This window comes from Platalea leucorodia, assembly GCF_965183815.1.
Source record: "Platalea leucorodia genome assembly, chromosome: 3".
NCBI lineage: Eukaryota > Metazoa > Chordata > Aves > Pelecaniformes > Threskiornithidae > Platalea > Platalea leucorodia.
In genome coordinates this window covers 22,007,481-22,026,148 of record NC_138825.1, presented here as the reverse complement: position 1 = coordinate 22,026,148, position 18,668 = coordinate 22,007,481, and the positions used below count along the sequence as shown (strand labels likewise).

Genomic DNA, 18,668 nt, shown 5'->3' with positions numbered 1-18,668 from the left:
GTTAAAAAGATATGACAAGAGGAATCTGTGATTAATGTCATATTAAGCTCAGAGCGGCACGTGAGGGCATCCAGCCAAGAAAAGGTACAGTGAATAGCTGCAGCTACAGTGTTGGAAGGGTGGTAGCTCGGTAGCAGCCCTTGATCATGGTCAGCCAAAGCTAGCAGAAGTAGCCGGTGCTTGGTGGCGTTGCCTGGTGTCTTCAGTTTAGCCTCAGGAGAGGCTATGAAATATCATGGCCAACTCCTTATATCTTGTTTGAATAGAGAGAATGGTCAAACTTCATACGTTACAACACAGCATGTCAGCTGTACTTTGTAAATCCAAATATAAGCCTCAGTTTTTTTAGGCTTATCTTCTTATATATTATACAAACTATAACTCATTTGAATCTCTAATATGATTATTGTCATAACAGTATTTATTTTTTTTCCTAAGGATTGTATATAGAGTTCTGGGAACTGTAGTAGTATTTTTACTACTGCTTGATTTTATTAGTCAAGCATACTATGAAAAATATTATTTTAAAATATCAGTAAAAAAAGCCGCTTATCATAATAAGTTATGGTTTGCCTGTTTTTCTAAGTTTAAAGGCTTTTTCTTTGATCAGAATATGCAGAGTACTTTTGTTTGCCCAGAGCAGTGTGTCTGTCTTCAAGGGCTTGAAGTTCAAATCGCCAATTTTTAAGTAATTCATGAAATCTAAAAGTAATAATTAATCTTCAAAATGGTATAATAGTCAAATTTTATTCTGCTCATTTTCTGTTTAACACATCGTGAAGCTTTGAGAGTTCATTTTATTTATGGTAGAAATTCTGTCGCTTGTAAAAACGTATTGATAGATCCATAGGTAGATGGAACTTCCTGGTGGATCGAGGATCGTATAAACCAAGGCTGAATTAGTAGCGCAGATGTCCTGCAGATTTGCTGCATATATGCATTGCCAGGTGGTGGGTAGAGCAGTGTGTTACTCATTTATCTTCTTGAGGCCTCCACAGACCAAATTTGACACCCCTGATCTGCCTTGAATTGGTCTAAATTCTTCCATCCTGTTCCATCTTCCCCCAGTTTTGCTGTACCTGTACTCCATATGCTGCAGAGCTCCGTTGTCTTTCCTAATCACTTACAAATGAAGAAGTCAGCATTTGTCTGATACCGCTGGAGATGAACAGCGGGATAAGTAGCAACATTAGAAGTTGACTGTAGTGCAGAAGGGGATGTTAAAGGGTGTATGACGGAGATGTCAAAACGAGGAGCGTGCCAGGGGGACAACTAAGGCTCTGTGGGGATAGAGCCTAGCGTGGGGGAAAGGTTTCTCGGCACTCGCGGTGCTGAGTTTGCTGCTCAGATACTGTAAAGGCAATAATTGACTACCGGTCTGTAATTCAAATATATGATACAGTATTTAAATCCAATTTGCACAGGAATCATTTTATTAAGTATTACCTATGAACATAGATTATACATTCATTTTACTACCATCCTTGGGAACAAAGTAGCCGCAGTAAGTTGATGTGCTAAGATATAGTAACACTATTTTGTGCAGTACATATAATCTAAGATCTGTAATAGATTGTAATCCTTCAGATTTTTATAGTACTTTTCCTCCAAAAGCAGTGAGAAAATAATATGTGCCTTTTGTCACTTCTTTGAGGTGGTTAGCAAATACAAGTGGTACAATATCTGCAGTGAACTGATATACAGTAATATTTACATATTTAAGAAATACTTTTATTAGTAGGTTTTTGAAAAATACCTAAGAGTTTTGTGACTTTGGAAAAGTAGCTTTGAGATTATTCTTGTGATGCTTCTGGGCATGTATTATGCATTTCAGATATTCAGAAAGTGAATACCGCATTGTAGTCCTACTTCCATGTTGAATTATGGTTTAAAGTTACCTGCTTTGTAGTATTGCTGTTTTGCTCAATAAATATTTCTGAGTTTCTAGTACAAGAGCTGTCCTGGACCATTAGCACTGAATGGAAAGCGAGTTGTCTGTGAGAGAATCCATTAATGTCAGAAAAATGATGTTCTAGGTAGGATGCGGATGGTGTGTGGGAGGTGGAGACAGTGCAGCTGATGCCAGTGAAATTTTCCAGTTGAAGCTAAGTGAGAAAGGCAAGGAACACTGTTTGTTTTTTTGTTTTTTTTTTTTGTTTTTTTTTTTTTAAAAAAAAAGGTTTCCCCTTAAAAGTGGGGAAGCAGTACAGTGTCTCACCACCTGTTAAAGACCAGATCCAATGAGCAGGAAGAGCTGCCTTGCGTAAAACCTTGGACCAGATTTAGGATGCATAATTCTAAGGTCACACTGAGGGAAACTGAGCCCCAGTGTTGCCTTTGGTAAGATTTTTTGCTTTACGAAGAATAAAGATGCTTGTGGATGAGAAATTCCTTTTGCTACAACCAGCTCAACTTGACCTTGAAATCAGAGCTCCTGTATTTCAGTGGAGGGGAAAGAGAGCTCCTCTAAAAAGCCAGTCCCCGGTGGATTCTGACCTGCTTTGGAGTGGCAGGGGACTGGTTTAGATGTGTGCCAGGAGGATGCCAGTTCTGCGGTTTGCGTCTGAGATGCCCAGAGCTGAGGAGAAACCAGGAGTCGCCTCCCAAAACACGAGGCTTGTGAGCATGTGAGGTTCAGTAGTTGTGTGAGCATACCCTGGTAGAGCAGGCTGAGACCAGCTTGTGGCGCTTCCCAGAGCGGTATTTTTAAGTGTCTCTCGTACTACGGCTCTGCAAATTGAGTACAGTGTTCCCCACCTTAATACTGAGCTCTTTCTAAACACGACCTGCTGCTTTATTCTTGACGCCCTAGAATTAAGGGTTTAAATATCCCCAGAATTTGGCCATCTCTGTGTCTTCATTTTGACTTGTGACCAGGCTGTCTTCTCTGCTCAGGGAGTTTTCACCTTTTTTGCATTAATAGCCTGTAATAATTCAGTTTGCATTTATAAAGTCTTTTAAACAAATGTACCTGAGGAGTATGTGGAGATGTTCACTTTTGGACTACCAGGTCCTCAAGTGCTCAGGTGTGAAGGAAGCTCAAGAAAAGGCATTTTAGGTACAAGTATCTTAAAATCTGTTGGGGGAAAAGCCCTGTTTTTCCAAGTCTGTGTTTTTTGTTGTTGAAATGTCAGCGATTTGTAGCCACAGAGAGAGATTTTTGTAAGAAATGCCTGACAACCAAACGATGAAGTCAAGAGCTTGGGGCTGGGGGACAAGACGCGTTTGCCAGGAACGAATGGGGCCTGAAGTGAGTTGGAAAAACACTCCAAATGACACTCGGTGCTATTTTCGGTGTCCCGCCTTCCTCGGCTCTTTCCATGTCAAAAATGCTGGTGGCCAGGGGATGCCCCTTGGACTTTGCACGGAAGCAAAGCTGGCACACGAGCGAGGCGCCCCGCGGCTGCAGGTCCCGCTGCGGATGAAGCTGCGGAGCGCGGCTCCCGCTCAGCCTTCACCGAACCGGATCAAAGGGGGCTGGAACCGAGGGCGGGGAGCGGCCGCGGGGCTCCCGCAGCGGCAGGGAGGAGCCGGCGGATCGCTGCCAGCTCCCTGACCTGCCGCGGGGAGGGGCAGCCCCGGCTGGGCTGGGCTCGGCTCGGCTGGGCTGGGCTCGGCTGGGCTCGGCTCGGCGCTCCCCGCTCGGGGCCGTCGTTGGGGCGACAGGCGAAGCGGGCCCGGCTGCGGGGAGAGGGGAGCGCAGGCGGGGGATACCTGGATCAAGAGGGGGGGAGGCTGCTTTCTCCTTGCTGCTCATCTTCTCCGGCTCGGGTCTGGTGAGTGTTACAAAGTGCGTTAGGTTGAATCGCTTCACATCTGGCCGTGCGTCCCCGTAGCGTATCTTGGGTTACAGCTGAAACAACTCGGGCTTCCAGAAAGCGTTTAGGATATAGGTTTAGCTAAGACTATTGTGTACCTTCAGCTTATTTACACTAAAATGCTACTTTGTAATGCAAGCAGACGCCTGGGCTTGTAAAAGACTACAGCTGGGTAGAAATGCCGGAGAGCTTAGAACAGGACCCCGCTAGTGCCGAAGAGCTGGTGAGAAAGAAAAACACCCCCCCGACTCGAGGTCCGGCTATTTCAACAGATGCACTGTTACAGAAGCGGTATATGGGATTTATCACTTGGCTTTCAGAGCGCGGCTCAGCAAACGGGAGACTTAAAACCAACATAGACTTGGGAAATGAAGTGTGTGTGTGGGGGCGAGTCAGTTCTTGCACGTTTAGCTTTCGAAGAAAACGATTGTTGGACTGCTAGCGTAAAACTGTTTTGCTGTATTTTCTGTACCTAATGCAAAGAATGCTCTGTGTTTATCAAATAGGTGTGCCTGCTGGTGTATACCAGCTTGATGTGCCCTGGCATTCTCACCAAATGTTTTGCTTGTTTAATATACAGTAGCTGTAAAATTATGTTAGTGCCTCTATTAAAATACGAAGAAAAAATGCTATTATTAGTGACAGAGTCTTTAAAGATGTTCAAACATAGCTTTTAAATTTGGACAGAAATCAAAAAATCTGCTTCTAAAGAGATGGCCAAGAGGTTTCTTAACCTCTCACGTAACACTAATATGGTCAGGATGATGGTAGGCGTAGCTGGAGCTGTATCCTAAAGAGTGTTGCTTTTGTGTCTCTTTACAGCTGTAATAATTTAAATGTTAATCCCACAGCATGATGAAGTAAAAGCCTGTGGAACTTCAAGGCGAGTAACTCCTTTTACATCCAGAAAGAGACACGTTTTGTTTTTCCCCCCTCTGTGTAAGCAGGATTAGAGCTATTTTGGATCAGAATATTTGCAGTTACAAAAACTTAAATGTCTTTCATATGGTAATGGAAAGTCAGTAAGTTGTGTAAATAAGATTTAGTGTGATGACAGTGTCGCAGTTGTCAGCAATGTTTGGGGTTTTTTTTAACAGCTTTCCATACTCTTAAACTGTGCTGAGGTTTACCTGCTTTCCAGAACTATGAACTTTTTTTTTTCCTGAAGTAGTATGTTTTGTTCCAGCCGTTTCTGCTTGTAGCTGTCTCTCTTTCCAAAACTCTAGAGGTTTTGAAGCTTTTTTGGATTTTCTTAATACATCTTTTTCCTATTTCCCTTATGTATATGCTCAAGTTATTTTTAAATAAAATTTTAGGATTGTACGAAACTTCTGGAAGAGAATTTTCAGGGCTTCTTGTTGTTGTTTCTATCTATAGTTTAGTTATATTTATTATGAATTCTGACTTTGAAAAAGACTTTGTAGTTACAAGACTGCAATTGATTTCTTTAGTCGAAGCCCTGCAAACGATCTCTGTAAATGGTTTGCTGTTGTTTCACTGTTTGTGCCAGGAGAAGTAACTTCAGCTTGAAAGCAAGGCAAAATCTATTTCTGAGGTTCCGGAGAATACTCTCTCTCTTTCGCACCCTTTGCAGTCTGTCCCAGCGCCCTCACCCCACCGCTGTTGCTGGCGGGTCAGTTCGCGTGCCGGCTTGGCAGCCCTGGCTGGCTAGTGCCCGTCTGCAGCATGAGCTGTGGTCCTGGCACGGTGACATCTGGAAACTCGCCGTCACAGGAATTGCAATTCCCCAGGCAGCCTGCGACGCAGGAAATGATGTCATGGCGCCTCAGGTTGAGGACGGGACAGCTTCCCAACCTCGCAGGCTGCTGAGAGGGATGGAAGGGCTCGGGGGCTTTAGGCACACTTGCTACAAAATGGCGGAGGGGAAATTTCCCTTCCAAAAATCTCTTCTGCTTCATAATTGTCTTCTAACTACTACTGCATGGTAAAAGTACTTAGATTGCCGAAAATCCGCTCGTTAACAGGAAGATATTAGTTGAGAAAACGGGTGTTTATAGACTGTGCGGAAAATAAACTGACCGTAATGCCCTTTCTCAAAAGTAGGAGCTACATTGTATTGATCCTCAAAGTGAAGCAGTTGCATTAATAAGTATATCGCCCAAACTGGTGTGCTGATAAAATAAGAATTGGAGAATCTTCTTGAGGATGAAATATATGCTTTTAAAATACACTTTAAATACTTGAAAAAGAAGCAGAAAGGACAGGGAAGGCTTGTTCTAGTAGGGATCTATATTTTGTATAGTGAAAGCTTTTCAGGGAAGACCTGGTGATTAACAGCTGAAATGGAAAAGCAAGAATCAGGGTATTGAGAGAAACCAAGCACCACATATGAACGCATAGGAGTAAGAGCTAGAGAATTTGAAAAATGTCTAGCTGAGAGCCAAAATGGAGATCAACAACCATAAAACATAAAAAAGCTGCTTGACTTGCTAAAGACCATTGCAATGATAGATAACTAGACGTCTCCCATAAAACCCAGTATCAGACACCAGGCACCACCTGTTACTCCTGCGAGCACTGAGAAAAAGCAAAGATGCAAAGAATTTTGGTGGTGTGAAGGAGAAAACCCTCCTTAAGAGTGGCTGTGCACTGGCTGGCACAGCAAACAAAGTCTGGAGAGGATTTAACTGAGTTACAGATTGAGACCATGTAACCCATTTGCCACATTAAAAAACTTTAGGGTCTTAAGGGACTATAAGTCCATTATAATATTTCATCTGGAAGGAGACTTAATAGGTAGTACTAGGATTGTTAAATGTTGCTTGTTTCAAGAATGCACTACTTTTAGAATCCAACTGTTTTAGGTGAACTTTCGACATGAAAAGACATTTTTGTTACTTCAGACATGATGTTCATCTCAGAACCATGATGCTTTGTAGCTGACAGGTCTCCAAGGTTCAGCTGGCTGAGTGGCGCGATGTGGACTACAGCTGAAAGGCTTGAGATAACTTTTAAATGAAATTTGAGTTTTGTCCTACCTTAAATGACAAATGTGAAGCCTTATAACCAGCTTATTTTAGTGCAAGGTACAGATTTTGGGGATTTTTTTCTTTCTGACATGGTTAAAACAACCCTCAACATTTAGCTGTTTTCTGTCGTCTTCTAAAGATCTATAAATTATCTATACTAATATACTAGGTTATACTAAATTTCCACTACATCATTCCCTCTTGAATTTGCACTTCTGTCATTCTCAATTGCAGGCATTATGAGTCCAGATGGGATTTGTTGAACCAATGTTTTTTTAAGTCTGTTTTTTTTTAAAAAAAGAAACTTTAAAGCAAAGAAATTCTTTCAGTTGCAGCCAAAGGAACAGGTGAACTTAATCCAAGTCTAAAAAGAACATGCTAGTTAGGGAACACCAAATCCTACATAGTTTCAGTGTGGTACAGCATTACTTTATTTCCTGAAGGGCTTGCAATGCAGATGGCAGATGTCTGCTGGCTAAGCTGTGTTCATTGTTAGCTGCACAAATAATAGAGGGATTACTCCATAAAACTGTCCTAAGTAACAGTGCCTCTACAGACCGTGGTACTTTCCAGATACGATATTCTTCCAAGCTGTTGTTTTGAACTGCATGGCTAAAGTGCTTTCTTAGCAGTTACTGTTATCAAGCGTGCAGTAATTAAAGATAATTCTAGTTCTCTTTCCTTAGCAGTCCAGCTGGCGTAATTTCTAAATAGATGTTAATGTTTAAAATACTCTGTGTACAGCTAGAGAAGTGGATACCTACGTGTGATGTATTAAACATGTAGGTTAACACTTTTTCTAATTGTATTTAATCTTCTGTTAAGTAGTGCTGTTTATATTAAAACCTGTATTATTTACAACCTCATTATTCAGAATACCTGTCCATTGCTGCAGAACCTCCAGATATAAATTAGAATAAGTCTAAAAAAACCCACTCGGGTGAATACTAAATCTGAAAGTGTTCTGAGGAATGCAGCAAAAATAAACGTTCAGCACTGAAAGAATTCAGAAATCTCAAAGACTGCATTTTGAAAAAATCTTGGGTTTAGATTTTTTTTAATGATGAACAGGTTCTTTGTTTTCCCAGGTCCATATGTTATTAAAATCTTACTGTGCTTTTACTTGTTGCATTTAACTTGCCTGTTTGTGCATCCTCTAAAGGAGAGATTGTCAGTTAACCGTTTCTTTGGGCCATTACATCTCACAGTAAGTTCCCAGTCAGTTCAGTTTTGGTAGAGGAGACAAAATACAGAGAGAGAAGAACATATTCTAAGAATATATTTTGGTGCAATAGCTGCAGGTAAAGTTTTGCTGTCAGTGGAGTTGCAGCCACTTGTATAGAATGTGACACAAATGAAGTACCGTAGCACATAATTTTTCATACCCTCAAACATGAGTGAAACAAAACTTGCATAACATTAGACTTGTCAAGTGACGTCAATCATCTTACATTTGTTTAAAAAAAGAAAAACTACCAAACCAAATGAAAAAAATACGGCCCAACTTATATTCTAGAGAATTGGCTTTGAGTCTCAGTTCTTCTTAACTGTGATCGAATAAAATATTAATCAGATGGCTACCTTAAGCATGCAAAGTAGTCTTGCTTACTTTAATATGGCATTGAAAGAGCTCCAAGGTAAGCAGGTGCTTCCGTTGCCTTGCTCAAAGACCCCGTGAAGATGGACAGAGCTCAATAGTTTCTCAAGGCTTAGGAAGAAAGAAAGAATCAGCTTGATAAAATTTTTATAGCTTGAGATAGTTCATGAATAGCCTGTTCAAAAAGAGAACAAAGGCAGAATTATATGTTGTGGTACTGATGATGATGATCTCTGGTTTTTCTTTCAATTTACTAGTTTCTAAAGAGTCTTTCTGAAGATTGTGTTTAAACTGAAAGGCATGCAGGTAAATATTACATCTGTTGAAAATAAAGCATGTTATCTTTGATCATATTAAATGGAGGCTGCTGGGCTGCCTGGAACAAAAGTTGTAATTCCTGCATTGGTGTTCACGAGGGACACAGACACACTGAAGGTCCCAGCCTGTGTGTCTGTGCTGGGATTGCCCCGCTTCCACGGCTGCGAGTTAGCTTGCATCTCTGTCTGGCACGTGTGTGCCTTGCGCGTAAATGCGTGGTTTCCTTTATAAAGTGATTTGAAACAGCTACTAAAAATTATGTTGTGTTATCTCAGTTGCTGCACGCTGCAGATGTCCTGGGTTTAAAGCAAAAAGGATGGTGCATCTGTCGTCTTGAAGGGCTAGATATTTGCAGTATCTCCATACTTTATTTTCAGATATAATAGTGGCCTGCGGAACAGTAACTTTGATCAATGTACAGCAGTTTCAAGCGATGATATGGATGTGTCTAACTTAGAAACAGAAATGTAACAACATCGCCATGCGGCCTGTCTCTTATATGAGTGAATGTGAAAATAAGCAGCCAGAAATTCCTAAAATGCTGCCAGACGACTTGAGAAGAGCTTTCTCTGCCGTGATGCCCAGCGCTCGCTCTGTCCACTTCAGCAGGCTTTGAAGCTGCCCACAGCACGAGAGAAAACCAGACTGTTCAAACACAGCAGTATTTCACGTAACTAATATGTCTCTTCAGACTGAAACGAAGTTTAGCCAGCCACTTGAATTTCCTCTCTGTGCTCAGGGAAAAGTCCTCCATGGGCTTGACTTGCCTGGGCCGGGGGAGGGGGTGCCTGGCAGGAATGTGTGGAATTGGAGGCTGGAAAAAAATACGCTCATCAAGCAGCATATTCTCCTGTTCTGAGTAGTTATCTAAATGAAAGTGATTTCCCAGGGCATCTGGCTCTGCACATGATCTAGAACAAATAACAGAGGATTAATTTTCGTTTCAGAAGTGAAGGATTTAGCTATGTCTAGGGGAGATGCTGCGTGGGGGGGCTGCCGGGGGTAGCATTCCACTCTGCAAAGCACTTTCTGCTCAGAATTAGCATTCAGGCAATTAAATAGCTCAGCTGGCTGGGCAGGCTTAGCTCTCCAAGCACTCAGCGAAGGTATTGGGGAAGAAAATGAGTTAGAGACTTCCTTGCTTATCTGTCTTAATCTGTATGTTGTGTCTTTCTGCAAAGTTCCATGTCTGTAATGCAAGCCTTGCAATTTGGACCTGGAGTGTTGTTGATTAAATCCAGTATTAAAAAGGTAACATTAAGTTAGCCAAAGCAGTTGTAATTAACTGATTCTGGTTTTTAAGCAAGTGTTGAGTTTCTGAATAGTGCATAATTAGTGTTCTTTCTTCCTTCTTCTCTCTTCTCCTCCCTCCCTTCTCCATGTAACTTGGGTAACAAATTCTTATCTAAGTGTGATGTTTGACCTTTCATGTTATTTATCAAAATAATAATCTCCAACTTCTTTTCAAATCTTATTAAAACACGATTATAGTTAACACTGGGGGAAATTAGCTGCTGTGAGCACCTCAGACAAGTTTTGATTTTGAGCCAAGCTCCTCAGTCACCTTACCAGCATTAATAGTTTTTACTTACTTATATTTTACTTGAAAAAGACAAGACTCTCAAAGAAAATCTTTAATATCCTTTATTTACAGCACAGTGCATTTCTTAATGGCATTTCGCTTGGGAGGATGATCTTCTCAATCAGCATTGATTGAATCCTGGGATTTTTTTTTTTAAGCTTGGGAAAAACGTGGTTATAGCATATCTTTTTAGTATTCATAACAGTTCATTTTGAGCTTCTGCTAAAGACCTAGTCTACCACCCAGAAATTTTGACAGACGTCTGCTGAAGTGGCTTGATTTATTTAAATAAGGCATTTTAAAAAGATTTTCTTCAAAAATACAAATACGCCTGGTTTTCAGTAGAAATCGGAGATGGGAAAGGAGGTTACTGAAACCAACACATTAATGATTATTAAACAATCTCTACTGTGCGCTCCTGTCTCCTGCTGGCTTTCAAAGCGCACAGGCAAATTGCAGTGCAAGGTGTGGATGGTTACACAGTTTATACTGAAATCTGTTTTCATAAGTAGTGGTTATTACTTAGTCTTGTGCCAAATGAGCTTGTTCCCCTGCGTCTCAACCGTTGCTTGATGGCTGTGACCAACAGTCTGACAAATATCCATTCATTTGACTTGTATTTTGGTTTAATTGCTTAGCATTTATGTAACTTCACTTTAACTTTTTGTTGAACACGTGAAAGTCCTTCAAAACATTCCTGACAGTGTGTGTGACTCCTTTCCATTTTCCTGTGTTGTGAAAGATGAAGATGAGAGAGGAGCTTTACTCGTTTTAATCTAAAGATATTTCTGAGCATCTGAAAACACTGCAGCTCTGTAAACTTTGCTTTATTTATGTTTCTTCAGGAACATCGCGTATCCATCAAGAACTTGGAGCATGGCTATGAGCAACATCAGCGACTCTGTGGTTCTAAGCAACGGCAGCATCTTGTCAAATGCTACTGGCCCAGGTATCGTGGCAGCTAATGACGGAGATGTCACAGTCCAACAACTCCCATCCAAGGAAACACCAAGAACAAAAGCGAGTCCAAATGGCTGCCTGCAACTTAATGGTACAATCAAACCGTCCTTTCTGCCTTTAGACAACCAAAGAACTCAGCAGATGTTGTCGCAGTGCTGCCACCCTTGTCCATACCATCATTCTTTAAGTAGCCATAATAGCAAGCAAGAATGTCATTCAGTGGTTGGCAGCTCAGCACCACCTCCTATGACTTCGTGCTGCATGCAGCCACATACTGAATATTCAGCATCTATTTGCCAAAAACATACCCCCATATATCAGCCTGCCTGCTGTCTTCAGCCCTCCCCATCCTTCTGCCTTCACCATCAGTGGCCTGACCATTTTCAGCATCAGCCTGTGCAGCAACACATAGCCAGGATAAGGTAAGCAGATTGCATTGTTAGGTCTCAGTATGGGTAACCTTTTCCATAACTGTTTCATTTTCTTACAAAAGCAGATCAAAAAGGAAGATGAACCAAATTTCTTCCCTAGTATTTTTACAAGTTAATCTTTGATGCATTACCAACTTCCCCCCTCCCTCCCCCCCAGAAGAAACCAAGTCAGGATATTAGTTTTGCTGTTCTGCCTGAATGTTCCTGAAGTGAATTAGTTCTTTCTGGGGAAAAAAAAGGCTGGTTTTCTTCTCCTTGGGGATTGTTTGGAAGCTCATTAACTCTTTTACAAGACACGGTGTAAACCTATAGTGTGTGAAACAAACCAATACAGAGATAGCTAAGGAAACACTGAAAGACCTGCTATGTCTACGTAGTCTAATCAAAACCCATATTTTCTCAAAAAGATGCATTGAAAAATTCTTTCAACAGTTCTATTTGTACGTGTACCAGGTGTTTTTTCTTTGTCAGGTCAGCTGGTTCAGTGAGTTGCCCCCATGTCTTTCAGTGTATGTATCTGCTAAATTTCACAGTTGTGCTCAGATTGAGAAATTTTGGATTGTTCTAGGTTGTAATCTTTTCTATCCTCCACTTCATACGAACTCGCCTCGTTATATCTGTTAGCTTTGGAGTTCCAGTGACAGTAGTCCCAGCTACAAGGAGCAACAATCACAAGGAAAATCTTCTACAGCCTGCTGGTCTTGGGCAAAATCAGTCAGTCCAAGAGGCAGTTTCTGAAAATCAAATTCCCCGTTGCAGTAAGACGCTTCTAAGCTTTTATGCAAGGCTATTTTTTTTCTGAGTTGCAGTTGAGCCAAACTGGATGTATTTTCACTGGGGTAATAAAAGCTACCCTTCTTGTCATCCAACATCTGCATCCTTGCTCAAAAACTTGGAGCTACAAGTATTTCTCAGTCAGTTATAATGATTTTGTCTTGATGAAATGTATGAACTAATTTTAAATTTCTGACTATCAGACTGGGACAAATATGTAATGTGGAAAAAGTCAAAGTGAATAAAGCTTTATTCATTAAGGTGAAAGCAGATGAAAATAAGGATAATAATACAAAGTGCAAATCAGTTTTTTCCCTGCCAGTTATTCCTCTTAAAATGGAAAAAAATCTTATTTGTTGGAAATGCTTACAATCAGACATGTTTTTTCCACCCCATACTTGTTTAAATGTTAAGTAAATATGAAAACTTCTATGTAGTTTTGTATGCAAAGGTATGCAGCAGGTTGAGCCATAACAGAATCAGTCAGTCATACTTTTCAAACTGTCAAAATGGGTGCAGTAATTTTACTGTTTTTCTCCCTGTGCAGCAGGACTGTTAAACTTCATCTGTATTCCATAGCCTTGAGGAAGGGAACAAACATGATCCATAATCTGTGTTTCTGTTCTTAGTCTAGAAAAAAGAACAGTGAAAAGTTCTTCCAGATATGGTAAAACAATGTTTTCCATAGCACTTCACAAATACGAAGACTTTGTTTGAACTGCTCTGATTGGGATCTTGAACCAAGATGCTTTTTTTCATCTTGCACTTCCTCACCACTGTTTTGTACATAAATATATGTAAATTATAAATGATGATTTATGGTAAATGTTCGTCTTACTGTTAGCAGTTAAAATAAGGGTACAATCTGACCTTTAAAGCACCTGAACTTATTAATTCAAGTATATGTGTTAGCATACTGTACATATCCCTATCGAGTGGTTACTGTTTCATTTCTGGACTTCCTTTCTAGCTAAGGCAACTGAATTTTCTCAGCGAGAAGGTACTCGCGATGCGCCTCATAGGCCGGCAAATCAAATGAGTCCATCTTCTAAAAGCCACCCAGCTTCTCATTGCTGTTACCTGTTCTTTTAGCTCTAAACATGTGGTAAATAGGACTCAGGTCCCATGCCATGTTGGGGAAGCTGGACTTCTTGTATGCATTTTAACTGCTTAAACTGGCCGTGGCTGTATTAATGGACAGTGCATATGTCTGACTGTATCACTTGTGTTATTAGCATGGAACCAAAGACTTCTATTCTCTCTGAATAGTCTACAAGATGTATCTAAATGTTATAGTCTCCCATTGCATTGGAAATCTAGTTTATCATACTGAGAGGCCATTGTCAATGAAAACATGTTGGGAGACGGTAAAAACAGGGAGCAACTGGATGCAATCTTGCAGCTGGATGGATACATGCTCAGGAAGAAGCAAACTGTTTCATTGGTAGTTACTTTGCAGTGCTAAAGAGAAAATTGATAAATGTGTATTTATTTTTTACATGCTCAGATAACTTTCTGTACACAGAAGAGTGACACTCAGGTGTGTGATATTTTTACGTGATCTCTGTTCCACACTAATTTTATTGTATTTTGAGCCTATAATCTGCACAACAGCTTCTTCTCTAGATATTTTTCTTAGAAGGCTAATTGAAAATCATCCAGCTTTATAACATGTGCATGTTTTAACAGGGTTATTTAAAATGCAAGTTCTCATACCACACATTAAATTCAGTGTGTAGTCAAACTAGCTTCCATTTTGGTTCTTTGTGTTTTTAAAAAATGCATTCAAATATTGTTACAGTTTTAAGTTTAAGGGGGGGGGGGAAGATGTGATTAGATAGAGGGGGGCGAACACTTTTTGCAAACTGTGTCGCTAATGCTTACAGCTCTGGGCAGGTAACCAATTGTTTCAGCAGGGCAGGTTTTGTCAGGTTTTGAAGCCCAAGGCTTAACATTTGTCAGTGACCTAATATTAAAGGAATGTGGCTCTGGTATATCATTGCGGATTGAAGCGTATAAAGAAGACAGATTGAAATAATGCCACACTTGTCCTATCCTCTTAAAGCTGGCTGGATCTGGAATTTTGTAGTGTGTTCAGCTTTGAAGTTTAAACTAAATTACATGTAAATGTCATCTGTACACCATAACGTGAATATCTGAGCAATTGGTAGTTTTTTTTAGATTGGTGAAGAAGGCTTGTAGCATAGAAGAAAATATTTTTAGTGGTTGGTGGTTTACAATGTGATTGTGGCAAAAAATTCTGTTGTAAAAGTAGGTAAAATTGATCGACTGTTGGTCGTAATGATTCTGATGATTTTTTAGATATTTTTCTGAGGTTGGAAGATCTTGTGCAAAATTTTTTGTGTTATTTTGTGCCTGTATTTAAGATGTAATTCATTCAAACATGTTCATACCTCTTTTTTTTAGTGGGGATAATATCTTGACCGCACAAACACTCCCTAGGAAATTCCAGCTGTCTCTCCATATTGGAATGCAATCATCCAGGGCCTTGATTTGCTTTCTGACAAATGGTTTCTAAACTGTTTGGAGCAGGGTATTATTAGTTGTTCTTTTCAGGTACTATTGGAAGATTTTTTTTTTTTTTCCACCCTACCCCTTTGGAGGGCTCATGTTGAAGTAACTCCTTTAGACTGAATGCTTATATATCTCAAGAAACCTGTGGGGCTTAGAGCCATGGGGAAGGTGGGCAGTTATTGCCCCTCCTTTGCTACCATCTGCTTCTGTAATCATCAGCAACCTTCAGCAAGCAGACAGTAGAAATGAGGCAGAGGAACCAAGTAAAGCTGCTAATCTGAAGAAGTAGAAAAGCATGAAGACTGATGCTTGACAACTGGAAGCACTGAGTTAGGAGTCACTAGGGAAGAGTAAAACTACGCAGCCCAGCAGTATGTTTAGTGGGATGAAAGGAGGGTAAAATAAATAATGAAGGGTTGCATATTCTAGCAGAACTAAACACGGCAGTAAATAAACGTAAAACCAGAAAACTCTTAAAATCGTTCCTGGTATTTTTCAAAATCTGTTATTTATGTAGGAATGTATGCACGCAAATAGGAGCAGAAGAGGACGAACGTGCAGAGATCATTCAGTAAGTCATCGCAGGGTTGTGGAAAGCGTGGAGTAACAGTGCTGTACATGGCTATTGTCTCTGGTGCCGAACTGAATTGCTTCTCTCAGACTCACGTGTGAACTTCTTAATGGGAAAACACCAGTTGAAAGCTATCTGTATCCTTGCTGATCTTGATGCCAACTCTTTTGGAATCTCTCTTTGGTGATAACAGTTTAGAAAACTTAGGTCTGTGGACTTGGAGACAAAAGGTAGGGGAGAAGAGGTCAGGGAGCTGCGAAAGAACCAACAGTACTGCCGATAAGGAAACTGCTCCAGACTGCCAGTGTGTGTAGTGCTTGCGCTCCTGCAATATTGAACCAATAAATTCATATAAGTACTCTTTGCTCAGTGTGGACCTGCTCTATATCACCTACCGTTATTTACATTTCAAGACTATACTGTTAATGCTTTCGGCTAAAGCAGGTAAGTAAAGAGAACTGTTCTGAAAAGCCTCCGAGTTCTCTCTGGCAAAAAAGACGGGATAAAAGGGCACGTGGGATGATCTTTCTGTGATCATGCACTCATCTCAAGCTAGAACACGAAAATAAAATCAGTTTAAAGCCTCACAGAATCATTAGTTTGGCTAAGACTTAAGACTTCGGGATATATGTAAATCACTCCTCATCTCCCACCAGCCTAGTTTGGAGGTTTTAGCTCCCAAAGCTTAGTTTGTTTGAATTGCTGGATTCCAAGTTTTCACTTGCTAGACCAATTTATATTCTAAGCAAGGCAAAAACCATAGTACTCCAGAGTCAGGAAACTGGTAAAGCGTTAATATCTTCAGACTTATTGTACATCTTCCTTTCAGTTAGATTTAAGCCTTCTTTTGAACTGTTTTTGCATTGCAGATTTATGTGACGGTTCTGGGATTCTGAGCTCTGCTGTATCTCAGAGAGTTCTGTGCCACACACTGTTTAAACAGTGTTGCAGATATACTTCAATGCTTACACTTTAATTAATACTTTAAAAAGGAGATCTATAAAAGTGAAAAAGCTGTGAAGTGAGGATAGAACATTATAGCTGCCTCTTACCCATTTTATATTTTCCTTCTAGTTACTTGGCATAAAGATTAGAACCAGAAAGAAATAAAGCTCTTGTTTTTTCAAAAAGCAAGGGAATGTTTGCCAAATACCAGTCTTAATAACAAGACTTTGTTATGAAACAGCTCCTTGCTTGATTCCAGGAAAGGGATAATTGTTATCTAGTACATTCTGCATGGCTTGCAGAGCTGATTATACGTATACATGTGTATACAATATTTTCAAATATTCTCATTTCAGCAACGTTAACTGTTCACAAGAAATCCTACATGGAGTTTTTTAAACAAAGTATTTTCTACCTATCTAAATATTTTTCTGGTTTTAATATTGTTAGCTTCTGCTGTATTTGATGCATTAATAGATACTTTTGGTTTTGCTTTTTACATAAAATGTGTACTAATGTCTTACGTACAAAATGCATATGCATATACTGTGTTATAGATTAATAAAAGAGACTTATTCCCTTCCTTTAGGAAGACTGCAAATAGATATCTTTAAAAAAAATCCTTTAGGTCAGATTTTTGAAGGTTGTTTCTAAAACTTTTTATCACCCTTTAGCAACTAAAAGGCAAAAGCTGTTACCGTCATTTCATTCAGTGTTCAGGATGTTGCAAATATGTTGATTCTCGCTGTAGATCAGGAGTTCCTGCATGTTGGTAATTTATATGGAAACAATATGAATTCTGGCTTTATTCTCATTTAAGCCACTTATTCCACGCTAAAATAGGAATTCTTTATCCAGTGGTTTCCCAGAATGAAGAAGCTGGAGGCACATGGGAACCACAAACTAGATGCTCCCTTTCGTGCTGCAGCATCAACAGCCTGGTGGCATACTTGGGGATTTTGATGTAGTTGAGGAAAGGAAAGGGAATGTGTAGCAGTGTCATGCATCCTTCCGAATCCGAGGCCAAATGTGGGATTCTCTGTTGTGCACGTGTGAAGGAAGAGCTCTCCCCATGACCAAACAAATGTACTGGTTCTTTTTCTTTCTCTAAAATAATTTTTCATGGCAGTCAATAATTTGAGCTGTGCTTTCTCATTTTTACTTTTAGTCTTACGTTATCCCTGAGTGTGATACCTTAAGAGGTTTATTCTGGTTTTGTTAATTCATTTTCTCTTCCCATGATAGTTATTGTGCATTGTCAGCTATGTGAACAACATGCTGCACTTTCTGTTAGTCTTGCACAGAGCTGAAAGCAAAGGACTGGCACGCAGAGACCAGAATACAAAGGAAAAATGCCATTTATAATTCAGTGGCTGGCCAAATTAAAAATAACATGCATAGAAAAAAAAAATAAGTGCACTTAAAAAAAACCAAACCCTCATTTGTTAGGCGGTCCAAGGGCAGGCTTTTAATTGTACTAATTAAGCATTAGTATTTGTCTAGACTTCAGATCGCTTTGAAGCAAGCATTTCTGCAATAGCAAAAAAGGATTTTGAAGGTTCCTGCTCTGGTCCGAGTGCAGCTGAGTACCAGCCTGGCTGTATTTTGACCTTTAGTCTCTGCCACTTACAAACTCCAGGTTCTGTGTGTGCTCGAAGATGAATTTCCCGTGCCCTGTATCCCTCACCTTCCCTTGAACAACAGAAGAACTAGTACTCAGCTAGCAATCCGCTGGGCCTTTGAACAGCAGTCTTCAGAAGACATAAAGCTGATAATGTGAGGGAAATGGTAAAAAACACGGGTCCTTCCTCTTGTACTAAATTGTCTGGAAAACCAGCATCAGCTGTGTTCATTCTTGAAAAGGACTAATCAGTGTGGTTTTTGAGATGACTTTTAAATCTGAGCATTTATGTACACGTATTTAGAAAAAAGAAAAAACCACGTGGCAGAACAGCCAAAATGATGGCAGTTTGTTGGAATGCTTTGACCACGTATAGTTGTTCTCATGCACTTTTAATAGTAGGTTGTGATAAGGTTCAAATGTGAAACAAGACAACACTAGACAACAAAGAGCAAAAGTCTAAACTAAACATGGCCAGTGGCCTGATTTTCAGCACTCTTAAAGAGATGGGATTTGAAAGATTTGG

The 18,668-nt window shown here is 40.1% G+C and overlaps 1 protein-coding gene across 3 annotated transcripts in view; it reads left to right on the top strand.

Annotated features, from left to right (window-relative positions):
- The window catches only part of DISP1 (dispatched RND transporter family member 1), a gene marked incomplete at its 3' end in the record, with an annotated part of 93,389 nt that overhangs the window by 47,063 nt on the left and 27,658 nt on the right, over positions 1-18,668 (top strand). For all 3 annotated transcript variants that reach the window (XM_082306576.1, XM_082306578.1, XM_082306577.1), the window contains one exon: positions 11,151-11,687. In XM_082306576.1, the coding sequence (XP_082162702.1) occupies positions 11,151-11,687 (537 nt within the window). The remainder of the gene's footprint in view (positions 1-11,150; positions 11,688-18,668) is intronic.